This window comes from Molothrus ater, chromosome 7 (assembly GCF_012460135.2).
Source record: "Molothrus ater isolate BHLD 08-10-18 breed brown headed cowbird chromosome 7, BPBGC_Mater_1.1, whole genome shotgun sequence".
NCBI classification, from domain to species: Eukaryota; Metazoa; Chordata; class Aves; order Passeriformes; family Icteridae; genus Molothrus; species Molothrus ater.
Window position 1 is genome coordinate 13,700,349 of NC_050484.2, and position 27,354 is coordinate 13,727,702.

General features: G+C 37.4%; 1 protein-coding gene across 2 annotated transcripts in view; it reads left to right on the plus strand.

Moving 5' to 3' along the window:
- Positions 1 to 27,354, plus strand: part of RAPH1 (Ras association (RalGDS/AF-6) and pleckstrin homology domains 1) — a 79,257-nt gene that overhangs the window by 11,918 nt on the left and 39,985 nt on the right. For both annotated transcript variants that reach the window (XM_036386496.1, XM_054515385.1), the window contains exons 2-4: positions 21,596 to 21,715; positions 23,332 to 23,437; positions 24,249 to 24,760. In XM_036386496.1, coding sequence (XP_036242389.1) covers positions 21,596 to 21,715; positions 23,332 to 23,437; positions 24,249 to 24,760 — 738 coding nt within the window. The remainder of the gene's footprint in view (positions 1 to 21,595; positions 21,716 to 23,331; positions 23,438 to 24,248; positions 24,761 to 27,354) is intronic.

Here is a 27,354-nt window from a genome sequence, read left to right on the forward strand (position 1 = left end):
TAGTCCTGTGCTTTGTGCATATTCTCCTCAACTGGGATGAGTTCTTAGATTATGCAGAGGAATTGAAAAAGGGCTGAGAACTTGGTTTCTGTGACTTGATTGAATTTTTTAAAATAGAGTTTTTTAACTGTTAGGAATAATAGAGCTGGAAAGAGGTGCTGCTAGAATTGACCTTACTACTTACCACAAAGGCTGTGAATGATTCCGCAGATGTATTGCTCTTTTACTGGTTTCCTTCTGAGAGAAGGTTGTGACATCAGATAGCAAGTTGAGACCAGGAACAAACAAGGTCTTAGGATGCATCCCATTTGGTTTTTACAGGTATTGCTTCTTGAATGATGTTGTGGGGCACGCTCTGGCTTGTGGTTGAGCTGTTTCATTTCCAGAGCTCGTAAGTGGTTGCCCTGAATAGAAAGAGACAGTGCCATTGAAACAGTGCTGGCAGTCAGGCATGGATTGCTGGTAGGCATTCTCAGTGGCATTGCCATGGGACCACAGCCAGGCAGTTTCCTAAAGAAGCATGAGAGTCCACTGGCAGCTCTGACAGAGCAAATGCTACTTATAGCATAGTAGCACCTCATTGGTGAGTCATTCGCTGCTGATTGTTCTAGCTACTGTCCATTAAATAACGAGTTTTGGCTACTTGCTTGACTAAAATTGCCAAGTGCATGTTTGTTCATGGGCAGGCTTTCAAAGAGTGGTTATTGCACTAACTTTTCACTGGTCACAGTTATGTCAGGCTTCTGCTATACTGCTGTGTCAGAGGTTAAGATTCTAGAATTCTGTTAAACAATAAAAAGACAACAAAACACCATGATCCATACCTTTGGCTTTCTGTAAGTTTAGTAAAATATAATTATTTTTAAGATTTCCTTCAATATTATGGCGAAATTGCCCAGGTAATTGCTTCCTTATCTGTTCTATGTATCATCCTTCAAAGTGTTTTGCAAGATTTCTGTTAAATGCAGAAGAGCATTTTCAGTTGGGTGTCAAATCCAGCTGTATGAAAACAGAACTTGTTTCAGCTTCACCAGCACAATGATATCTACCTTGTGTATAAATAGTTCAGTAAAAAAAAAAGCCCAAACCAATCCTATAATCTAACTATGTCTTAAAGACTTTAGTGGGACTTAAATATCTGAGAAGTGTAGCAATGGAATATGTGCCTCTTTACTAGTGCTGTTTATGAGCAAGTGTGCAAAAAGTATATTGGTGTAAGTAAAAGGGTTTTTTCTTTTCTGACTTTCTGAACTTTTTAATACATTTGTGCTAGAAAATGATAGCAGTGAGTACTGGGAATGCATTCTTGGTCCATGCTCCAGTGTTTAGCAGTGTTTAGCATTGCAGCAACAGCACTGTGTAGAAATCATTCCCAGCTTTCTTCCACTGATTTTTGGACATGTATTTCTTTTTCCTAAGAAAGTGGACTTAACTCATTTGCTTTCCTTTATTCGCAAAGGGGTGGAGAGTCTCGTGGTTGGGGGTTTTTTTGGTGGTTGTTTGTGGTCTCATGGCTTTTTTAAGACAAAGCTGTTGAGGTATTCCTTCCAGTCTTTGACTTGTAAAATTATTATTTAAATGGTATCTGCTGTCTTTGGTATGTGTACCATTGTCCAGTCCCAAGTACACTAACCTTTCTTGACTTTGTAACACTGTCTTTCTTCTTTCTGCTATCACTTCCTCTTGCAAAGAAAAAGACCTTCCTTGCTTTAAGTTAATCAGAAGATTTATGTAGAGAAACTTGCTTTAAGTTAATCAGAAGATTTATGTAGAGAAACTTGGACTTTCTGACTTTGCATATACAAGTTGCTTGAATTTTCTGCTGTGCCCTACAGGTAGTTTAGTTTTAACCTTTTTCTTATGCAGGGAAGGAGAGGTCTTCCTCCTTCACTCAGTACTAGATTATGAGAGGGGAGTGATGATGTATTCATATTTATGTGGGAGCTTTGCATCAAGAAATCTCCAGTACCATAATGAAGAGATTGGAATTAGTCATTTTTAAACTGTTTTATTAGTATCTTCCATCTTATTTTTATACAGCATGACCTGTGAACTGAACTTCTGGATGATTTCTGTGTTATTCATCACATTGTTAACTATTTTTTGTTTGGTTGTTTTTGTTATCTGTACCCTGAGGTTATTTTGGATACAGCATCTGAAATATTTTGCATAGTCATGTCAAAAAGCTTAGAGTTTTTTCCTAAGAAAAACCTACCTTTCTCTTTGTACTTTATTAAATGTTTGGGTTGTCCTTGATCTGATTTTAAGTCTGATTTTTGTCCCACTGCAGACTGCAAAATCAATTTGGCAATTAACTTCTTGATCTTCCATTCTGCACAAATGTATATAGAGGCTACATGCACTCCGCTTTTGAGCCTAGATACCTAACTCGGATGATGTGGATGTTTTTATGTTTCATAAAATGGCTTGTGAGCATGTCACCTGTTTAAAAAACTGTTCCTTTGACTTATGTCAAATCTGTTTAGCCACTGAGTCACAAATAAAATTATTTAGTCTCTTGTTTCCTAACACACCTACATGCTATGAAAATTTGAATATCTTGTCTGTTTCTGGTGTCTCTTATGGTCATCTATTACTTTACTTTAAAGACCCAAACATATGTTAAAGAATAAAAAGACAACAAAACAGCATGATCTATACCTTTGGCTTTCTGTAAGTTTAGTAAAATATAATTATTTTCCCTCTTTTATGCTAGACACAGCTAACTTGTCTTCTGTCAGGCTGTGGTCTGAAAAAAATCTTTTCTCATTAAAGATTTACATCTGAAGTCTAATGTGGCACAATTCCTGTCACATTACTAGAAGTCTCCCTGGAAAGCATTGAAGAAAGTGTTCTTGGATGCCAGACGTAGAGTCAGAAAGCACTGATCATGTTTTACTGAAGTTAGACTACTCATTTTAAAATTAGATTTCATTGTTTTTTAGCTTTACTGATGTGTCATACCAGTTGAAGAGCTGTTCTACCTTGCCCTAATTTTCCAGCTTTTTTAAAAGATCCTTGTTTGTTCTTACAGTTGGGAGCCAAAAGATTTTGTTAGTTTTAATTCTGTTTCTGCTACTGAATAGAAGGAGAGGGGAGATTAATGTCATGACAAATATGGCAAAAGAGCTTCATTTCTGGCAGCTGGACCATGCTTCTCTTCTGTGTTCTAGAGTTAGTAAGGGAACTGCTTGCTGTGGTGTAAATGAACAAGACGAGATACTCTGACCTGTATGAATGCACTTCAGCATGCTTCTTGGGGAGGAAAGGGAGGAAGAAGGTGGTGATGATGACTGGAAGAGCAGTAACACCTCCTTTTTGTGATGGAGTACTGTCTCCAGTTCTGAAGGGTGAAGATGGATGAAGGCCCTCACCAATATTTTCCATTGTTCCCCTTCCGCTGGTGGAAGTAGATGTGTGGCGCTGTCAAATGCAAAATTCCTTTGCAGTCTGGACCTGGACCCTGGCATAAATTACTCATAAATAAATATACACAAGGAATTCAGCTATATGTTTTAGTCGTTATAAGCTACTTTTACTGCATAGATGTGTTGGGTTGAAGGGAGAATATGCAGAAAACTCCCTGTGGAATGAAATTTATAACTCTACAAAAATGATTTTTGATTTTCTTTTTTGGCTTTTAAACCTGTTCTGATTTGTAACAAGTTGGCCCTTCAGAGTATGCTAGGCTGTAGCTGCTATCAGCAAAACTTTATAAATCCTTTGGAAAGGTATTAGGAAGAAAGTGCCAGCAAGACTTAGACCTGAATGGGCATTTAAAGGTCTGAAGGAAGATAGAAAAATGATAAAAGCCATGAAATAATTCTTCTTTTTTAAGCTTCGTTGTAAATCCTTTCATGATGCTGCTGCTTTGATTTGATTCAGTGTGAGATAGAGATCTCAGATTCAAGCGTAAAAATTTTTTCTGCAAGAAATGAAACTATAAAAATCTTCCAGCCACTTCGCACTGTACTGTTAGCAATCGAGGAAATGAGACTGTGGCTAATGGGATGTGTGACAAACTTCTGCATCTGCATAAACTTTTTCATAGAGCAGTAGACAAACAAAACTATGAAATTATTTTCATTTTAAATATTGAGGTGGTACTGAATTAAGAGATTAATTGTTACATGGCTTTTTAACTAATCACTGTCACTTACATTTTAAATAGCTACTCTTGCTGCTTTGTGCCTCATTTGGACTACAGCAAATTATTGCCAGATCAGTTCTTTCTTGCCAACCCTTGTCCTTATGAAGACGTGAATGTGGTCCAAATAATTAGCATTTCTAGTGTCACAAATTACATTCCTTATACAGTGTGGTCAACTCAGCTGCTTTAGCAGTAAAAATACTCATTGTGGTACACATTCCACTTTCAGTGTTGTATTCTGTAGTTTATTCATCTGGCTCAATCCTTAGAGAGGTCTTTATACCAAAGAAGATATGTTCCAGGAAACAAAAATAATTGTTCTTTTGGGATGTTTGGAAAAAAATTTTACTCAGAGGCTTGCCAAATTCTTACACAGCTGCTAAGATGATATAATGTTTTTCTTGTTTGACTAAGATTGTAAATATGAACTTCCTTCCTCCTGTATTTATAATGATTCTAGCTCTATGCAGAATTTGTGATAAATCTCTTCCAAATTTCTGTTGAGTGAGAGTATCTATGAAATGCTTACAGACTTCAACATGCAGTTTATATTTGCTTATAAAATGGGTGACCTAATTTTCTGTGAGCTAGATATAACCTCCTCCCATAGTCCTGCGAAAAGAATGTATGTCTAGATAAGAGTTTGTCCTGGTTTTATATAGCAGAAAACTCTTCAGCTGTGAGAATTCATGACCAGAATACCCTTAATCCTGAGAAGTGTTCACTAAGGTTAAGTTGCAGATTTGGTCAGATTTCCAAAACAGGCTCAGAGTGGACGGTAGGTTCTGTTTCGGTTGTGTGTGTCCGGTATTCCTGCCTTTGTTGTGAGCCACGTTTCCTGCTGCTTACACTGAAGGAAATGACAGCACTGGCCATCAGCCTTGTGGACACAGGCTTAAGTATTCTGGAAAGGAACTGAGCCTGGCTGCACCAATGATGTAAACTGAGGCTGTATTTGCCTTAGGAAGGGGCATGGCTCGTGGAGCATGATGCAAACTCAGTATGCAATACGGTATTAAGCTCATTTTTAGCCCTGGTTTTCTAACTCAATTGTAACGCTTGAAATTGTATCTATCATTGTTTTCATATGAAGACATGAATTTCTATGTTCTATAGAAAAAAATGAAATTGTGTTAGTAATAATATAACACATCTACAAAAATTTTGAGACTTTTAAACAGTCTTGTAGTATCAGTGTCTGTAATAGGTATTATGTTTTGTTAATTTTTGTTGTTTAAGCCATATCTTGGTAATATCATTACATTTCTATCAGGGAAAAATGAATAAAATGTCTGTCTAGTTAAAAAGTCATCTATTTAGACTTCCTGCAACCTTCCCATTTTCCCATTGAGTTCAGGAAAGATTCAGCCTCAATGACATCTGATATTAAGATGTAACGGCAAAAAAAAGCAGGAATATTTCTTTCTTGACAAGCTGTTGCTTACTTGAAATTTTCTGAAATTTGTGTTAGATTCTGACTTGTATAACAGAATAATAATAAATACAGTATATATATAAATATATGTATCTTGCAATGCTATTTAGAGCCAGATGATTTCAACAGCAACCTCTTTTTGTGCAGAGTATCATGAGGAACTCTAGCCATAGCCAAGAGTACTGGTAGTTGGCTGCTAGCTTTGTTTGATTACTGAGCTCTGTATACCTCTTGAAACCAAAAATTTCTAAGATACCTTATGCATTAGAAAAACTTTAAGAGTGTCCTAGAAAGATACGTCTCTGCTGGAAAAGGACAATGGAAAGTAGTCATTCTCCCTTTTCCAGAAAGCAGAATATAAGGCTGTTTTTTCATCTTTCTGTAAGAGAAAAATAATTGCAAACATTGAAAAACAAAACTTTTGTGTAGTTGCAATTAGAGTTCTCTTAAAAAACTTAGAATTAAGATATTAGGGAGAGTACAGCAGAGTAGCAGGGTTCTTGTGAGTACTTTTTACACCAAGTAAAGGTGTAGCAGAAGATACTTTCAAAATGTCATTCCAAAGGAATTTTGCAGTCTTGCCTCTGGCAATGTGGTGAAAAGAATAAAAAATTTTTACTTTGTGTGAGTTACTCCAGGCTTAGTTTGGCACATTTAATTTCTGGTCATTTTACAGAATTTCATGAGCCCCTACTATTCCTTGCCTGGGATTATGAGTGATCCTAGTATTCTTATGGAAGTATTAGAATTTAGCTATTTTTGAAAATACCACAGTATAGCATTAACTTTTCATGCTCTCCCCCCTGCTTCCCCACTCCCCCCCCAAACCAGATGGATTTTTACTGGCATGTAGGGGGCTCAAAAGCACATGTTGTAGTCTGGGGGGGACTGTGAAGAAGTATAGGAGGAAGGGTGCTCTGCAGTTTCTGCCTGAAGCTGGTCGCCCCGTTTCTTACTGCTTAGTGCACTCAGAGGCGCTCAGCTGGGTGCTGGTGGTGCCAGCTGATTGTGGATGCTCATCTCAGTGAAGCCACATACAGACATTATTATAAATGTGAACTCAGGTATCATGATGTAATCTATTTTGTATGAAGGCTGCAGAATATTTCTTACGCTGCCAGGAGAAGCAGCCTCTGTCAGCTGGTTAATGTGTATGGTTCAGACTGCAAGGAATTGAAGTGGCTTTAATTTCATGCACTTAGTAGTAAACTGCACAGTTGTAGCTGCATCTAAAGGAGATATTCATAGAATCACAGTTTATCTCAAGTTGGAAGGGACCCAGTAAGGATCATCAAATCCAACACTCTGTTCCTCACAGGACTACCTAAACCAAAACCATATGACATGACTTAAGAGCATCATCCAGATGCTCCTTGAACTCTGGCAGGCTTGGTGCTGTGACCATGCCCCTGGGGAGCCTGGTCCAGTGCCCAGCCACTCTTTCAGTGAAGAACCTTTTCCTGATGTTTAATCTGAACTTCTGCTGGTGCAGCTTCATGCCACTTCATACCTTTTCATGTGGCAAAGGAATGTTTGCATCCAAGGGAAGGACGTCTTGTTTGTTCCTGCTAACTTGGGAAAACAGTGCTACAAAGACAGGCCTGGGTAAACTGTAAGCCCCTTCCAACTGTGCTATTTAGTGGAATTTATGTTGCAAGAGCTATTCAATTGTACCTTCCTGTCATCAGTTCTGTGATGCTTTTTAACAGAGCTGCGCCTTTGCTCATGCACAAACATTCAGATGTTACAAATACCTAGACTCTAGTGATTAGCTTACTTTGACAGGACTTTTATTATATAAATAACATATATATTTAAATTACATGTATCTATACAGACATATTTTCAAGCAGACATGTTGCCTTTGTGTTGCTTCTGAGACAATTCCACAGATACAAGCAAGGTTCTGTGCTTGTGGAATAAATTTTCAGTTTGCAGAAATGTCTGACCTGTGTAAGCATTAAATGAAAAAGTGCAAAAGGTAAGATGCTGTTTTTGTGTTTAGCCACTAATTTCAAAGCTACTGGCATGTGCATACTGTGTTTTTGTATCTTGTGCAGCAGAGTAGCAGGGTTCTCAAAGTGCTACAGAGTTTAAACTGGAAGTTTTCTGAGTTCAGAATTATAAATGTATTTATGGATGGTAATGCTTTGTGGGTTTTTTTTTCCTTCCTCCTGCTTCTGTTTAATGTGGTCTTCTCTAGGGATTAACTTGATATCTGAAAAGTACTGAAACATTAAGTGCTTGTAATAAAAAGTACGAGCTTTAAACATGTCTGTAGAGAGAGTAATTCATTAAGACTTGTAATTTTACTCATTTGGTAAAACTGATCCAAATTTAACATAAATGCAGATTTTGCAAAATTATACTGGTTTTTCAGTGTCATACGTATGTGATTGCACGTGCTCTACAGAGCAGGTAGCATTTGAAAATTTCTCTGTATTAATGGCAAAGGTAGGCTTTTCTGTTTCTTATGAGCTTAAGAACATAAATGCTTGAATCTTACAGTATACTCTGAGCTACAAGTGGAGTTGCAGGTTACAGGTGAGCTTGTTACAGGTGAACTTGCTGCTTCCAGGAAGGGCAAGTCCCACTTGTTTCCCTGTCCCTTCTCCCAGCTGTCTGGTATAACCCAAAACAAAGTATTGACTCTAATATTTGTCCAGCCACAGGGCAATCTGTTGCTGCTTATGACCTCAGCAGAAAGCCTGTTTTGGTGTTTGGAGTGTTGAGTGGGTTTTCTGATAGTTTAGAAGGTTGGGCAGACTCAGTGATCTTCTGGAGCAACATGATAATGGATGGAAAGAGATTCCTTCCTTTTCAGAACAGTAAGGAGGTGTTAGCCTGGCTCAAGCTTTAATGTGTAAGTTGTTGTTTTAAACTGGAGGAGTGGGAGCTTAAAACAGAATAAGATATCAGGACAGTTTGTAGAGACATTTTTCCAAAAACTCCTTTGAAAACTAGTGTAGAAAGTTTACCCTGGAATAGAGAGAAAGATAACTTCACAATTTTACTGCTTCTGAGCCAGTTGTGTCAGGGTTTTCTAAATGCAAAGAAAACCTCCATCCAAAATGTGTTGTGGGCGTTTTTTTGTTTGTTTGTTTTTTTTTTAACTATTTTGCAACACTTAAATGCTGATAACAATAAGAAACTGACCGAATTTCACAAATGCTTTGCTAAAAGTGTGTACAGATTTACTCAGCTGATAATAGTTGGGGGTATATTTGATGAATGCATTGATCCTGCAGAGCGATGCAGGTAGGAGGTAGGCTGCCCCTTTGCCATTGGCATGTTTCTGAGAACAGGGCAAATACAAGGATTTGCTACTGGGAGTGCTGTAACATTATGGTGCTCAGCTTCTTCATCTGAACAGATGGTATATTTATCCAAGGGGAGGACAGGAAGGAAAAAGGAGGAAGATGTGCTGCAGCCCCTCCTTTCCTATGTGACTGAAACTCTTGGGTATGCACGACCCAATGTGTGTTTCCAGGTGAATTTGGTTTTGGAGGGGCAGGCACAAATGATCTGCTACCTTTGCATGTCACAGAGCCTGCTCCCAGCTTTGCTTTTCATGGGAAACTTGAATGTGGGCCATGGAAATTATTTTGAAAGTTACTGCCCTGTCTGTATTGAGAAATAGGTAAGTTGTCTTCACCTGTGGCTTCTCAATAGGTAGCATGTTCCAAATCCAGCGTGGTGGAGGAGAGCCTCTCTGGCTGCCAGGATGGCAGTCAGAGTAGCAGCTATCAAAAGAAATAATCCTGCATTTTGCTGCTGAGCATTCTGTGGGAGGCTGCTCTGTGCTGGAGGCCATGAGCTGTCCTGCAGAGTACCATCCTTAAATGCTTGGAAGCTGCAGACCCTTGAGGTTCATGGTTCAGCAGTGAGAGGAGGGGGTCTGTCCCCAGACTGATAACTGACATGAAGTATCTCATTCCTGTCCCTCTGAATTTGTGTCTCTCAGCGTGGAAATGACAATAATATATAGTATTTTTCAGTGTGAACCTTCCTTAGAAGATGTTGAAAAAAGCTCATTCATTTTTGTTGTATTTAAAAAAAAAGGAAGTTACACATAAAACAAGTTTATGTGTTTACTTTAAGATGGCTTTGTATCAATCTGATCTAAGAAGTGCTACTTTTAAAAATGTTTTTTGTAAACTTCAAGATTATTTTAGGCAGCCTATGCTGTTCTTTTTCTTTTCATCTAAATCTGCCCTGTCTTTACCACAGCATCAGACATGGGTAGGAGGTACGAATAATCGAATGCTAAGTGCCTCATTAGTTTAAGTGATTAAGGAAAGATAATTTTTTGGGAAGAAAATTTGAAATTTATGATTTTAAGTGGCAGTATGGAGTCTGCTGATCTACTTGATTATTTCCTCCTTCTCCCCCCTGCCACCCGTTCCAGTAGCAAAACACTCTGTCTTTAGTTTTCATATGCAAGAAAAGCTTCATTCACAAAGCTACCGAGTGTGGTAGCAGCAGAGTTTACAGTAGTTGTTTATGTGACTCATTTGCTGAGCTGCTTAGACAAGGTCTCTGCAGCTTAAGATCTGAACTGCATTTCTTAGGAATGCTGGCCTAATCCCATGAGTTTAAATACTTCTGTTTAGTCCTCCTTTAACAAAACCCAGCTGTCAGCCCCATCTTCATGATTCGTTTACTGTATAAAAATTTCATGTTTGCTTCCTCAGTGGCATAACTTACACTGTATTTTTTTTTCCTTTTTGTTATGGAAGGTAATTTCCTTACTTTTTCAGGAATGTGCACTTTAAAACATTGATTCTGTGTTAAATATTTACATTTGGTCTTAATCTTGAGGCAATTAAATTCTAGATAAAGTCTTTTGCAATGCATCAGTTGGTGTTAACTGGCTTTTAGACTTCTCTAACCTTTGACATAGCAAAGCTTTTTTATGTTGAGGCTGCTTTCTTGCTTTAAATACTTTTTTTCCAGGGAGTGGTACCCAGATGTAGTGTTTCTCCCTGCTTCCCTCCCTCTCTTTCTGGTGCCAAGATTTATTTAGAAACTGAAGTAATGCAGCCTTTCAGTACGAACATATATCTTTAGAGAATATCTTAAGTAGACAAAATTAATTTTAAAACAATTTTAATTAGTTTCAGAAGGCTTATAAGCTATAGATTAAGGGCAGTGCTTAATAGGCAGTGTTTAGATTACTGTTGGCAGTGTGTGACAAATTTCATAGCTCTGTACCTCCAATTACTGATACTGGTTTGAGCTATTGTGTGGACTTCTTGCTTTAAGATCATTAAACCACCCTTGAGAGAAAGGATGTTGAATTAACAGTAGAAGAAAAATCCCAAGAGAAGAAAGTACTAAAAAGAAAAAAAACATCAGGAGAACTATTGTCAGTTTTCTCTGGGTTTTTTATTTGGTTTAATTTTGGGGGGTGGAGTGTTGTTTATTTTTTTTTTCTTTTCCTGGGCATGGTTTTGGGGGGAGCGGTCAGAAGCTCTGGAGAGAGTTCTTCAGTGACAATCTGATAAAACGACAAATAAGAATTAAGTTGTATGTTCAGCTTTTATCAGTGATGAGCCTGTATTTCTAAATCTGCTCAAGACTCTCCTCTTCAGGAATTTGTGCAGGCTTTACTAGAGAAAAGTGGTGGTGGCATCCAGCTCTGGCATCTTGCTCAACCAGACGTCACTCAAAAACTGCTTTGTGGACTGACTTCAATTCTTGAATGGCTTCTCTTTTACTTTTTGAGGAGAAAAACAAGAAGAATTGAGCAAGTGTAGGACTTGCTTCAGGTGTTGGTTTTTTTTTCTCTCAGCTGGTAGAATTCTCAAAATACAACTTGGATTCTTAAAATATCACCAAGGAAAATGATGAATTGAAGTTCATGCAGCAGGATGTTGGCTTTCTATTTCTTTACTATTGCATATGAGTCTTATGAGTATCTGAAATTTTGCTTAATCACCTGCAAGACCCAAGGGAAAATGCTGATAAAATACTCTCTTGAAGCAGTGATTCTACTTCAGTTTTGACATTCACAAACATATTTTTCCACCTATATCCATATCATGAAGAACTTGTCTGTAGTTTCTCCTTTTCATGCCACATAGTTGCTGTCAAGTCTCGTTGTATGGCAGGGACCCTTTCAGCCTATATGCCTCACATCTCTACCTAGTGAGCAGTGCTGATTTACTGCCAAATGATCCCTTCCCCTGTCCTTTCTCAGAAAGCTGCCCTGTTCCTGCTGACTTCCAGCCTTTCCTTCCAGTTTTGACTGCTGGGACTCATCTCTGTCCAGAGCCCCACATCACTCTTTCTTCTAGGTATACAAGGCTCTCTTGAGCCCTTCTCTCTCACCTCTGCTCCCTCAATGCAGTCCTTCCAAGCCTCCCACAAGAATGCAGCTCTTGCATGGAAAAAACCTCTCCTTACACAGTAATTCCATTTCTCATGGTTACCTCATGTTTCAACATGTACTTCCTCTTTTTTTCCCCCTGTCATCTACCTCACACTTTAATAAACACATGTCCTGTGCAGAGGTTGGTGATGCAAAAGAGTGATGGGGATAGAGGAGAGGTTTTATGTCTCTCCTTACAGTTTGCTATGAAGTTGGAGGATGAAAGTTGACTGCCAGTTGCAGTACTTAAAGCTGGTCTTATTAGTGGCTTAAAATATAAAACTAGTTGAGCAGGGGTAGCCTGTTTAGATGTGTTTATTTTTGGTTTATGGCAGTGTTCTGCTCAGTTTGTTAGAGGTGGGTTTAAAGTGAATCAGCTGTCTTGTAAATTGAATATACTTACTCCTTCTTAAATAAATGTTTCAGCCAAAAGATTATTCCCCTATTCGTCCTCTAAATATTTTTCTATGTGGGGTCTCTTAATGTCATGCTGTTTTGTCATGGCTAGCTGTAAACAACAAAATGTGATGATTCATAAATGCCAGCAATGAAATAACTATGTTCTTTGGAGGCATCGAACATTCATTTGTGGGTTTTCTGAAAAATATGCAATTGTGGTTTTGATTTTTTTTCACCTTTTTTTCCAGAGACAGTAGTTCTGGCTATAATGAAATGCACCTCTTCACAATGTAGTCTTAATTCTTACCAGGAAACCTAAGTTGCCTTCCAGCCTGTTCCAGCTGAGGTTAGCATAAAAAATATATACTCTGTCATAAAAGCAACCTGTGAAGAATGTTGTTTATTTATCATAGCTAAAGCATTACTCATCTGTTTTTTTGAGCCATGGTCCATAGACTGTCACTAGGTCCTTGTGGAAAGGGATTTGGCAGCTACTTCTGAGTCTAGATAGTACCCACATCATACAGATTTCTAGTGTCTGCTGTGGTATCTTAAGTAAGCATTGGCATGATGCTTATTTTTAACCTTTGAGAGGATTCTTTGAACAAAAATTAGTTTTTAACTGTACTAAAGCATAGAGTAGCTCAGCCTTATGAGCAAGTACTCTCACCTGCATTGTAATTTGACCTATGACCTAAGTGATTTTCTTACATTTCCCTTCTGGTTGGTTTAATCATTCATTTATACCATTTATAACAGTAAGCACTGTTGAGATGTTCAATTTTATGGGTAGTGGACAGTTGCTTGGTTTATTTTGCTCTCTTACCGTTAAAAGACAACTTAGTGTATGTGTAAAAATTAGTTTCTTTCAATATTTATTCCTGGTGGAAAGAGACCCTTTACAGGCACAACAGACCAGTCTGTAAAAGGATGTGAATTTTTTGAGTGATTGGTTGGCTAATGCTTATTCTCAACTGCGCGGTGATTCTGAAAGTGCTGCTATTAGCCTGGTGATTGTTATTACTGGGCCACAGCTACAGGAATATTGGGTATTCCCTGAGATCTGTGCATAAGGCCAAATATTACAACAAAATTCATACCTATTCTTAGTCTGCTTGTTCATATTTATTGTTGTTTTTTTATGCATCATTCCAAAGATAAAACTGAATGCAAAGACATGCTGCAGCAGTATTTGCATTACAATAACCACATGATGAAGATTCCGGAAAATTGGCACTAATGTAGTTTCTAAGTATTTGTCTGCCTACTGAAGACAGGCTAGACACTGAAAATTCTCTAGTCTCAGCTGGTGAATCTAAGATGTTGGCTTCTGCAACTAATGAGTGTTATTTTACAGGGTTATTTTTCTCTCTACTTGAAAAATACTTTAGCTAAGGCAAGTTATGTTTTTATGATTGAAATATTTTTTTATAGTCGTCTTCAGGTTGTCTTCATAAAGACTATTCAGTGAGACATGATGTAATCTAGGATGCTCTTTTTATGGGAATTAATTTAATGTCCACTTGGGTCCTCTGGCTGGAATCTTGGTTCAGGAAATAGGATGCAATGATTGATAAAGCCCCTTCTTTTCAAGGCAGCATCTGTTTGGCTAGATGTGAGCCAGGCACTGAAATGTATTGGAGGGAATAAAGGTTTTACTGTGTGCCTTCCCAACAGCGCAAATTTCAAATGCAGTCAGATTCTTGTAGTGGCATTTCTGTAATTTGGTGCTTCCCTTCTACAGGAAAGAAGACCTTATAAATCTATTCCAGTATACAAGGAGGCATATTTTGGGGACTAAATTAAAATTTCAGGTTGCAGTTATGGAAAGGTAGAGTCAATATAAAGTAATAATAATGCAAAGGCAGCTTAAAACCAGAAACCAACCCTATGGCTATTCTATTTGATGCGCTTTCCATTTTACCTCTCAAAGCTTTCAGGCAAAGAAGGGGTGGATGGGTGGGTATTCTGTGGGTGGTTTTGCTGTGGCACATCAGAATGATTTCCCAAATCAAGATGATGAAGTAAACATTCTGGTATCTTCAGTGTGTTTATTTCAGGAAACTGTATGTGCTAGTGTCAACTAAACTTAGAGCAGGAGTGTACAAATTCTACTTAAATACAAAGGGAGCTGCAAAGGATGCGAATATGGGAAATTGTTTTTCTGTTTCTTCATGCTGCTAGCCAAAAAGAGCTCGATTCTTTCATATTGTCTGTGAAGAATACTGAGTTGTCATATCTGTGTCTGCTTTGTCCTAAAGATTAGGTATTGAATCTGTGGAAGACCAGGGAGCAACTGTGATATGTTTGATTTCCTGGTTAGAATTTCTGGGGGCGGTTGTTGAACAGTCTGTTAGAATGTGAGAGGGATAGGAGTGCTGTCATGAACAGCACCAAGTTTCAGAAAACCTGTGTTTGCTGTATACAGCATTGATGTGTTTTGGGGGATTCCAGAAGCAGTAAGACAACTTGCTTTGATGTTATGATCTGGTATCTGATGAAGATTTTTTCTTTTTCCAGTTGCTTTTTCAAACAATTGTTTCATTAGCAGTTGTTAAGATGTAAGTTATGTGTTCCCTTGTGTGCTATAAATATATATATAACAAACTTATAAATAATGTAAAGAAAAATATTTTATGAGCTTAGTGAAAAGGATTGTTGTTCGACTGGGCTTGAAATACAAACAGCTGGAGGCAAAGGCAAGTTCTTGCACGGGCATGTGCCTGATTATAAGAGGAGTAATAGAAATCACACTGTGAATGTTTGAATAACTGTTACTTTCAGCAGCCTTAGTTGATCTTTTATTAAAACTGTAGCCTGTGCAGTTCAAAACATGCATTTTCAGACAGCAGATTTCTTTTCTGTGGTTTCAAAGGTACATTCTTGCATGTTGCACGGATCAGTGGGCAAAGGAGGGAATATTGTGGGCTGTCCTGTTTTGCATCTCCCAGTTAAACTAGAAAATAAGACCATAAAGTGAGGATGCCTGGTTTTCAGACTTGTGGGAGTTCTGCAGTCTAGACCAACTGCCTGAGAAAAAGTAAAGACTTGAAAAGAAATATGCTCAAACTGTACATTGCTTTAAAACTCTTTCAGTGTATTCTGGAATTGTCTTTGTTCTCCGAGTTGCTCTGAATAAATCTTGTATGTTGCATATTCTGCTCTTGACTTCCTCTGTTTGAAGAATAGTAGTTTTTGCTGAAGTACAATTACCTATTTTGAAGAACAGCTTAAAGAACCCCTATGTGTTAACGTTTCTCTCTTTTGCCAGTGCTATTTCCAAATTGCTACTAATTAGTTTGTTTTAAAAAATAAGTGTGGAATTGAATAAAAACGATTTTCCAGAGCAATGCTGAGTCCCTTTCTTCCTTAATAATTGTAATGTGGTTGAATTGGAAAGGACAGATAAGTTGAATTGTGGCAGATAATGTGTTGATATGAAGAAAAACACCTTCATCAGCTGGAGAGTAAGGGAAGAAAGACATGAAATAGATAGTAGACTTAAATCCAAGGTTGTCACAGTAATAATGAATGCTTTATATGCCTTAATTATATCTACAGTATCTTGACATGTGACTGCTTTTTTGTGAAACCATATATTGATGTCCAAGATTGGACGGATTTCAAGAGGTCACCCACAGTATTTCAGAGTATTGGTTGTGAAAGGTCTCTTTGCTTTTAATGAAGTGTCTGAAGATTTATCTTTTATCAGAAATTCAGCATGTTTTCACCTTGTTTTCTTAGTGCCAAGTCTGGAAAACTATTGCCTGAAGCATGGTTTTAAAAAAAGAAAAATGAAACTTGAAGTTGGCTAAAAATAGCATATTGAAACAGACTTTCACTTGACATAAGATTTTTTCATTTGGAACATTCTGAATTTGAATTTTTTGGCTGACAGATTTGTATCTTAGTTTTTGAATTTGAGAGGCATTGGAATGTCTGTGCTGCAGAAGCCTTGTGAGGTATTCAGCTATTAGTATGCTATTTGAAGCTTAAAGCAAACAAATGTTCTTCTGTTCAGGTTTTCATTTAGATTACTTTTAACATAAACTGGGTTATAGAACATTGGATAATGCACAAAGGACTTCCTATAACTTTCTAATCCCCCTCCAAATATTTTTTTCAGGAGTAATTATTTTCAGAATACTTTATGCTTATTAAGAAGTAACACAGAAGTACTAAAGCAAGTGATCTGCACTGTCACTGGCTTAGTGTGCTGCAGTATTAATTAGAGTGTCAGTGTCAGTTATGGCATAAGAATCTCTGACTGAAAAGTGTGCCAGGTCCGATTGGTCCCTGTCACATGGACACGGAGTATTAATGTGATATAAATGAATGTATGTGCTCAAAGTACCTATCATTGTTTCCATGACTTTAATTATGGAAATGTCTAGAAACATGGAACAAGGATGTGGGCTTTGCCAGTCAGTTTTGTGAAAGCATTTTAGGGTTTTGTTTTTCTGTTCAAGTAGCCTTGTTTCTTTAAGCAGTCAGATGAATGAATATTAGAGATGAAAACCTGCTAGAATCTTATGTTTTATGTGTGCACTCTGTACTTATGTGCTCATATGGTATATTAGTGTAGTGTTCTATCATATACAACTTTTTAACAGAAATGGGTATTGGCATAATAGCACAGGAATTATCACAAATGAAGAAACTGGCATGTCCAGATGAGGTCTAGAGAGAGTGTGTTTCTCAAACTAGGGCATGCTATGTAGTTCTTGAGGCTAGATGTTAAAATGCAGAAAAACAGTTATTTCTTGAGATGGTGTTTGAAACATTTGTGTCTTGTCTAGTGTATCCCTAAAATAGCTTTGTAACAAATTCAGTAGTTGTTTTCAGAAGGCAAACTATTGTTTTCAGGACCAAGCAGAACCTTGTGCAAGCTTGTATTTAAATAATAAGAAAGGTTGGAGGTAGAAACATCAGTTGGCTGAAAGATGGTATGTTTTCATTTTGGGGTTTTATGCTGTCAGTTGGTTTTGAACATACTTAAGCATCTCTAGTTCAAAATTCTTACTATACTGCTTCTGAAATTATAGAGAATAAACACATTCTTGTTGCTAACCCTTTATGCACATTAGTGTTTCTAGTTGAACTCAGAATTCTGTTTTTCTTTCTCTTAGTCTTTGCATCATCAGTGAATTGTGGTATGGAGAAAACCTGCAACTTAATTAACTGCTTTTTTTTTCAGTGCAGTCTTTTCTTTATAAGGAAAGACTCTTTCTTTATTATATTAACCATATAATAAAAAATTCATTTGTCTCAATCAACTTGGTTGATTTAAGGTAGGAACTACTGTCTGAACATTTAAATGTGCAGGATAGGGTCTCAGTGAAAGACACTTCCCTCATGCCAGGGTCTCAGTAAAAGATACTTAAGATACACTTTTGATAACTCTGTCCCAAAGCTGTTGATATAAAGAAAACTGTTTCTTAATTTCAGAATTCTGTGGTCGTGTCTTTTCTTGAAAATGTTGAAATGGTATATCTGAAGCATTTCTCTTGGGCTTTCCATCTTTTCTCATGTGTTTTAATATCTCGTGCTTGTCCTGGCATAATAAGAATATAAAAATCATCTTGAAAGAGTAAATCTTTCTGTTTTATTCCCCTAAAGTATTGGTGAGTTTTGTTTCTTTACACTGTAATTTAAAATAGTAGGTTATGATTACATGTTACAACTGGTAACTTCTAATGAAAGCCTTAATAATTTTTCATAATCTAATACTAGAATACTGTGCTCCATGCATTTAAAGGTAAAATCTAATGAACTGTTTTGGAAACTAGATCGTTGACTTACAGTGATTATGAGTCTGCCTGTTTAAACAGCATTTCAGACAGACAGAATAGACTGTCACAGTCCATAGTGGATAGTGAAATGATCCATACACCACTATTTAGTGCAGGAAGCCTCACCTCTAGAAGACTACACTGTGTTGATACTGTATTTTATCCAAGTATCCCAGAACGATGCTGCTCATTTTCTTTATGTTCTACTTTGACATACGCTCTAAGAGAATGGAAGGTGAGGTGTTGAAAAATAACTTGAATCCTGAAGTTACTTTGGTATATCATCTGGTTCGAGCTAGGCAGAAATAAAAGCTATTCAAAATCTGTTCCCCTCCAAATGTTTTAGGAATGTAAGCGGCTTACTTTATGGCATCACATCAGAACCATTATCCTTTCCCTATTTCTTACATCTAACTCAATTCTAAATGACTCCTTTAGGAAAAAAAACTGCAACCCAACTAAACAAAACACATGCAGCCCCTCACCCCTTATGCTGGTTTTATTTCTTGTTATAAATAAAGATATTATCCTTAGAAAGGTGTGATAACTCCCACTTAGATCATAATGTGCTAAAGTGCAGTGCATGTTTGCTGTGATCAACAGCAGTGAGAAAGAAAATGGCTATAAAAAGGAAAATTTGAAGTTTATAATTGGAATGTGCACTCTTTTTAAGTGGTTAATGTTTTGAGTTCTTATGCCACTAAGTTCATATACTGCTTTCTGAGCATTTTGTCTCTGCCCTCATTTATTGAATTAATTCTTTAATTAGTGTCCTTTGGGATGTCTTCCAGTTGTGGAACTTGTACTAAGATTTCCTTTTACAGAACTTGAGACTTAATATTAGCTGTTTCTGAAGCGAGACACTAACTTCTGTGTGCCTTTTGCAAGTTAATGTTGACAGGCTCATAGGAAATGCAGCTGATGTTAGGAAGCTTGGGTGGGGACTACAAGGAGCTGGCAAGTACTCCAGGGTTCAGTGCCAGACATGCTGACACAACAGTACTTCACTTGTAAAAGTTTTCTTTAGGCTGCTAATTCTGTCTTCAGAGTAACTGGAACCAAAGCAGTGTCTCTGATGCCAAGTTAAAATAGCTAAAGTAACACTTTATAGGAAATTGAGAATGCTTTCCATGTCTTAGATCTTCAGAAATATCAGTAAAAAGAGCAAGCTTCTCTCTTAATGAAAGGGTGAGTTATGAACAGTGCCGTGTAATGAGTGCACTGCAAAACAAGTCCATCTAACTAGAGTGAGTGTTAGAAACAGCTCAAAGAGGGAAAGGCTAGCATTGTGAAGTCTCTGTAAAGACTGTGCTCTGAGGCATTTATATCACAGTTTCAATTTATTTGATTTGCTAGTTCATAGTCATATTTCATAAGGCACCCTTTTAATAGCTTCCTTTAGATTTCAAAGAAAAATTGTTTTCTTCAAATGTATCTAGACATTGAGAAATGCTGTGTGAGCACTTCTACAGCAGTTTGACCATGTCACCTTAAGTATAATGTGTTTTGTTTTGAGCTCACAGTATTTCTGGTCCGTATTAGAGCCTAAGAAATAGTAAGGCAAAGCTTTGAAGCGGGATAAAAGTGGAACACAGCTTAGATTTGCTTTGCAGAAGTTCAGGCAGATTATGAGTTGCTGCTACCATGCTGTCTCCAGTTTTGTATGTGGGAGGACTTCATGATGCCTCAGGAGGCATCATGGAGAGGAATCTTGCTGGGGAAGGCATGCCTGGCTTATAGAGTATAAAAACTGCTGCAGTCTTGGTGGAAGGATACAGCAGTATTACATAAGCATATTTGTTTTGTTTTAATGTCATTGTCACCCTTAGATTTTAGGAAGTGCTTCCTTTCATTTCTTAGAGTGCAGAACTCAAAGCAAGTGGTGGAACAAAGGAGATTCAGATGATGAATTTAATCTGTTCAGTGTTTTTGCAGTGCAGTGTGCCATGACATTAAAGTTAGCTTTAATGTTATTGCTTCTTTTAAGGTAGGCATATGCATTCTGCTCTCCTACAAAAGTAGAAGTTCAGGTAGTAGACTGAAGCAGCTTTGCCTACAGCAACTGCATGGCAGTATCGTGCATCCATGGGAGACATTGGCTCCTGCTGACCTCAGAACTACAGATCACCTCTGAAGTCTCCTCTGACCTATTTTATCAAGTTAAAATTAAATAAAAGCAATATATTGTAATAAGAAAAGACTGTTTTTAAATCTTGGAGGGTTTTTTGCATGAAAACTGTCATATAAAAGAAAAAATGGATTGAGCAGTTTTTTCTCTGAGATCACCTTAGTCATTTTTCATAACATCCCTTATCAGTTTGACTGTGCAATGTTGGGCATTGCTGTCTTTCAGACCAAGATTTGTCTTTTCCTGAAGAGAAGCACTTAGTTAATTTTTAAATCTACAAAATGTAAACTGGTGATTTCTGAAAGCTATGCAGCAAGTAACTATGTAGCCCATGACTTGCCTAAATCAAGCTGTTCAACTCAGCATTGATTTTTTGTGAAGCTCTTGCTGGGGATCTGTTCTCATGTGTTTCTAGACATTCTGTGGCACATCTCTGAAATTTACCTTCTGTACTGCCTGATTCCTTTCAAATTATTACCTAGATTTTTGTCCCCCCAAGTATGTGAATTCTCTTCCTGAGCTAGATCTTGTCTTTGCCAGTATGAGTGTACATAGAAAGGCACGTGTGCCTTAGCTCCATAAAAGAGGCTGGAGGATATGTTTGGAAAAGAGATTTAAACAAAAGGTTATTTTTCACTGAGATAATACCAGGTAAACTTTGGAGAACATTGTCTTTATCTTGGTCACAAATTTGTTGAATGAAGGAGGATCTGAGAGATGCTGTGGTGACTCTTTGCTTCCAGAGAGAAGTTCCTTTGTTGAATAAAAATTGTGCAGTATCACTGAAGTGATCTGGTCAGTGTCCAAGATTTGAACTGTCTCACGGGATGTATTGCTGACATTCTCTATGACCTGTTTAGGCATTTCTGTTTACAGATCTGTAGTGATCTATTTGCAGTGCAGTGAGGCTGCACTTCCTGTGGTTGAATGGTGTTGCTTAACTGTGGTCAGCTGAATTCCTTGGACAGGAGTTGAATTTTTCTAATGCAATGTCAGTAGATTTTGCCAACAATAGCTGGCAATGAAGGCACATGCAAGGCTAGCATGAATTTCTGATAGTATATTATATATTGTGAACTTTGTTCTTAATGATTTTCTGCATCATCTGACAAAAGTGAGCTGCAAAAATGGCTTTGCAATTATCTATTACAACTTCCATACTAAGTCTTTACTAGTAAGCAGGAGTTTTTATGGAATTTATGGATGGACATTTGCTTTGATTTATGAACAGTTTCAGAAACATGGTAGCTGACACCAGTTTTCTTAGACGGTGACAAGAAAGTTTGAGTATCAAACTTTTTTCTTGTTTTTTTTCCAGATGGAGCAATTGTCAGATGAAGAGCTTGACCATGGTGCAGAAGAAGATAGTGATAAGGAAGATCAGGATCTCGACAAGATGTTTGGGGCCTGGCTGGGTGAACTGGACAAACTCACACAGGTGAGTGAGGCTTCAAACATCTCACAGAATAATTTTTTGTTGATATTACATTTCTTTTCAGTTGTATACCAACTGCTTGACTCTGCCACTTGCAGCAAGGCAGACAGTAGCCTGTGACCAGTTCAGTAGTCTTGAAAGGTTTATAAATTGGCTTTCTCTGTGAATATCTGGTGTCTTAACATTTATGCTGCTTAAGTTATTCTATATGATGCAGGTTAAATGAAAAAATTTTGCCACGCTTCTCATGATTATTTAGAATTAAGCTTTTGGTGCTGTTGTAGCTTTTAGTTCTCCAAAGTGCTGGTTTAGCAGTTATGGAGAATGGTGAGGGCATATCACATGTGTGTCCAATGATCTGCAATAACTTTAATAAAGCCAGCAAAGCATGGTTGGGGTGCTTTTAACCAGAATGTATTTGCTTCACAGGAAATGTTTTGTAGCAGTCTGTAGATTCAGTCTGAAGGAATGGGGCCTAACTTGCCTCTTCTGTCTCCAGTTTCCCTGATGGTCTCTAGAGTTATGGGGCTTTTTGTTGTTGTTGTTGTTTTTGGTTTGGTTTTTTATTATTATTATTTTGTTTGTTTGTTTGTTTTTAAGTTCAGGCCAAGCTGAGGAGAGAAGGGAGCTCAGGAAGAATAAACATTAGGGAAAAAGTGCATTTGATCTTTTTAACAAAGGCTTGAGTAAAGATGTAGAAAATGAACATAAAAAGTTTAGGTGAGAAACTTCATTCTTTTGAAGCATATCTTCAGGAATTCTCTATCAGTACAAGCCTTGCCTAATTTCAGATGTTCTGCAGGCCTGTTGAGCTTCAGTGACAGCAAGAGCTGGATTCCCTATGTAACACATTCCACTCCAGGGCCAGCAGCTCCTGACCCTGTACTTCTTGGGTCAGCAGCTGGATCACAGTGCCCTACTACTTGCTACTTAGAAAATCCTGATATTTATTACAGTACTATACCCATATTAGCCATCATAATATAACAACTCAGTGTATTGGTTAGAAAGAGTTTCCTTTTTTAACCTATGCTAGTTTTCCTAAAAAAATGTGCCCTACATAAACTGGCTAGGGTTGGTTTTCATAACTTAATGTTATTCACAGGAAAGACTATTGAAAAAAAAATTCTGAATTTAGTGAACTTAAATCCCTGGTAATAAAATACAATTTTTCATTGAATCTTTTTAAGCCCTCATGCCATGATTATGCTCATAAGCTAATGGTGGATATTTTAGACCATATTTTAGACTCTTATCCCAGTTTGAATGTTGTCCAGTTTCATGCAGAGTGGTAGTTACAGCTAAGTCAGCTGTCTGTTTTAAAATGAGCTAGTGTCTAACACCATTCAGAAAAGCATTTGGAAAATGCTTCTATCCTTTTGATTCTGAAAAATAGCAGAATGTGTTTAACAACTTTTCTTCACTGCATATCTGAAGTTAAATCTCTCTAGTATGACGATGTTTGTTTTCAGTCTAAAGCCTGAAAAACAGGTGCTTTTGTATATTCCAGTAACTTCTGAAAAATTTCTCTTAGAGAAAATGAATTCTCATTCATCTTAAGGAATTGGACAAGCAAATCTTTGTCAAATTTTATTTGCCCTTTTTTTGATCTTTTTCAGAGTTTGGATGCAGACAAGCCTGTGGCACCAGTGAAGAGGTCACCTCTCCGCCAGGAAACCAATCTTGCCAACTTCTCATATCGTTTCTCCATGTACAATTTGAATGGTTTGTTGAATTATTTACCACATGTAGTTTAAGAAAAATACTAGTTTAAGAAAAAACTATTCCAACTATAAATTAAAATATTGTAAAGTATAAGAACATTTAAATAGACTTATAGCTGAGGGGAGAACATATTTGCTGAAGGCATTGCTTTTTGGTGTCCTTTTTTTTTCAAGTATTTGAGTCTCCTAAAGCATTATCTTTTACAACACTTAGTATTTGAGAACTTTAGCGTAGTACTTGTATAAAAAACTTGTTCTGGGATCTAGTCTCATGAAAGAATGACTTAATGTGTATCTGTTAACCAGGAAGAAAGAGCATCTTGCTTTACGGAACAGAATGCAGGAATATAGCTACAGAATGCTTTCAGGATAAACAGAAGGAAACCTTAATTTAAAGATTTGAGTATGTATATAGTATTTTTGTTTTGGTTTTGTTTTTTTAAAGCTGTTGCATTACTTTAGCAGAAAATGCGTAGCGAGAAGTGTTTTTTGAAAAGTGAGGCATGATATTACGCAAGTGCGTTTTTGCATTCCATTCACAGGAAAGCGGTTTAAACTTTTCACATGTAATCTGAACATCCATAGACTTCTTTTGCTGACAAATGAGTTTAACCTAAATAGTGTGAAAGTTGCACTGGTCAAGGATAGTAGTGCAAATAAGTTTCGTTTCAGCAGTGCACAGATATTTTGCACTACAGATGGGAAAAGAAAATGCTGCTTTCTTTGCTCTCTTAACTATTAGATTTGATAACACAAAGTGAGACACTGCAAATGAAATAACTGCACATACTGACTACTCTTGTTTGTTGCAGAAGCCCTGAATCAGGGGGAGACTGTGGATCTGGATGCCCTCATGGCTGATCTCTGTTCCATAGAGCAGGAGCTCAGCAGCATTGGCTCTCATTCAGCAAACAATGCTGCAGTGAAACGCCTTGCCACGGAACCCAAAACTCAGAAACCACCTGCTAGTCGACCTTCCACTAAGCAAAGCAGCGTGAAAGGATTGTCCTCTGCTAAGGTGACTAAACCGTCACATGCCAACGTGTCTCTGGATGACATCACTGCACAGTTAGAGAAGGCCTCTTTGAGCATGGATGAAGCAGCCCAGCAGTCTGTTGCAGAAGACACCAAGCCAGTGGTTACTGCCCAGCACAGGAGGACAGCATCTGCTGGCACAGTGAGCGATGCTGAGGTGCGCTCCATCAGTAACTCCTCCCGTTCCAGCATGACCTCAGCAGCTTCCAGCATGGACTCCCTGGATATCGATAAGGTGACAAGACCTCAGGAGCTGGACTTGACATCACAAGGACAACCAATCACTGAGGTAGGGTGTCACTAATTCAAGATTTTTGTTTGCTTTGGGTCTTTCTCTTCAAGCTTACACCTCATTCCCCATGCTAACACTTATAGCTAAATATCTGCAGTGCAGTAGAGTTGATTGAACTGCCCATGTTGTAGCTACTTCTTTCTCTGGTTTTGGTTCTGTCTGCAAGGAAACTTCTTATAAAGAATGTGTTTAGATTTTGGGTTTTTTTAGGAGCTTTTCCTATCTCTTCCTCCTCTCAAGCCAATCATGATTGGAAATTTTAATGATTTTATAGTTAATATTTTTATTCCAAGTAAATATCACATATTGCCTTTAATTTAAATCGGAGGAGTGCACAGCTGTGGAAGAAAGAAAGCACAATTGACAGAATTCTATTCCTCTTATAATACAGTTAATACCTGAAACACATGGAGCAATCTACAGGTGTCTATCTGGAGCTGTACTATAGCAGTAATTTGCTGCTACTTAATATTCTTGTTTAATATATGACAGGAGGAGCTCTATGAAGCAATACACAATACAGAAAAATTACTGGGCTGCAATACAGCATTAGCAGATAATTATTTGTGATTTTGATGCTTTATTGATTGATGACTTTGATTAATTAAAGAGGAAACTTCAGTAAGAACAGCCAGTGAATATTGCAAGTGCTGGCTTGACTCTGCTGACTTGAGAGAAGATGTTCCAGTGAATTTTGAGAACTTGAACTTAGAAGTTCTCTTGTAGAAATACTCTCTGAAACAGAAATTTGACCTGTTAAAATGTCAGTTGTACTAATATGCATGTTCTCTTTCATGAGAGAAAACTGGAACAAACTGAGTTTATTCTAATCAATAATTAAAACTAATCTGAATGGGCTGTACTGAAAGCATGGTTCTGCACATCTGCAACAGAAGTTCATCTGATGTAAAGTGAACGATGCAGGCTTGTCAGTCTTATGATCAACTCATTGAGGTCACACTTTGATTTAAATCGTCATTTGAAATGGTGAGAAATGAATGACATTTTAGGTCAACTTTCTTTTCATATAAAAAGTTAGCGTTCAGTATGCTTTTATTGGAGATTTCCTATTGAGTGAAGCAAAACAGATAGAAATGTGCCCTTTGCCCTTTGGAAAGTTAAAGTGCAAACCTTTGCATTATTGCTATAGGCCTGAGTGTTCAAGCCCAGCCTATGACAGTCATTGATTATATTTGGGTTGTTTGTTTGAGAATAATTTTCTTTTTATAGCATGATAAGGCTTATATTTGGGTTGTTGGTTTTGGATGTTTTTTGTTTTTTTTTTGTTTTGGGTTTTTTTTGGGTTTGTTTGTTTGTTTTTTTTCTGCATCTCCAGTTATTCATGATTATATGTCTGTGTTTAATGTAGAAAGTTAGGTAATCTTGCATTTTTGTCTCTTCTCAGGCTGAAAATACAACTTCTATCAATTAGTTGCTCTAGCTTGCATAGCATGAATGTTGCATTTTTTGATTTTTAATGGAAGGTGTTTTCTGCAGTTGATCTTGCAGGTCTCCCTCTAGATTCTGTCTTTTACTTTGGGAGTTATATGCTTGAGGCATCAGTAAAATTGCCCTTCTTGTCTCCCAAGTTTTTTCAATCCTTTGTGCCATGAGTAATCAACAAACCACCTTCTGGCCTTAATTACCTTGATGTTAGTGAATCAAGGGACAGAGGTCACGAAGTTGCTTTGTCTTCATGGGAAGCTAATCTGTATTGCTGCAAGTGTTGCAGTGCTGTTTCGGTTGCTTTCTGACCACTTGGCCACTGACTGCAAGGCTCAAAATCATCCCCGAAAGCTTTTCTCAAAGACATGTGAGGGCTGCCTTTGTACAAACGCAGTGATTGATTCTCATATAAGAATGTGACTATTGTTTCTCTCCCCAGGTAAGTTGATAAGAATGATTGATTCCTTTGAAGGAGGTAACCAGAAAGTGTCAGTAATTTGAGATCCAGATTCTGCTCTCCTCTTGAGAGCAGAAACCTCTGCACTCATTAACCATGCTGTTTGCTTTGGCTCCATTCTTTTTAATTTCAGTAGCCTGAGGAAGGTGTTCAATTCTGAGAAATTGTCCCTAGGTTTACAGAATTGGTATTCAACTATTCAGTATTAAAGTTGTTATATGATGGGATGGGACTTCTTACAGAGGAATTTCTTTTCTCATCACTGGTGAACAGGGAAAGGGAAATCTTTTTTTTTTTTAGTTTGTGACAGATTTTGTGGTGCTGTTTTTTAAATGAATTTAGCTTTTAAATGGATTCTTTGGAAGAATCATTGGGTGTCAATGAAAAAAAAAGCTGTGTATTTCCTATGTCATTCATTTAGTGCCCAAAAGCTAGTTTAAGGGTTTATTAATCCTCTTGGCTAGATTGTGAACCAAAACACCTTTTACCTGTAGGGCTGAATTGTATTCTCCTTCCCACACAGTTGACTCAATGATGCTGTTTCTAATAGAAAACATCCATTTGAGGAAATAGCCTTTGAAGAAGTCCTAATGTCCATATAGGGAAAAACTCAACAGTTTTTATGCAGAAAGTGGGAGAGGCAATTTATTCATGGTCACAGCAGATCTGTTTTGAGATTTGTTATTCT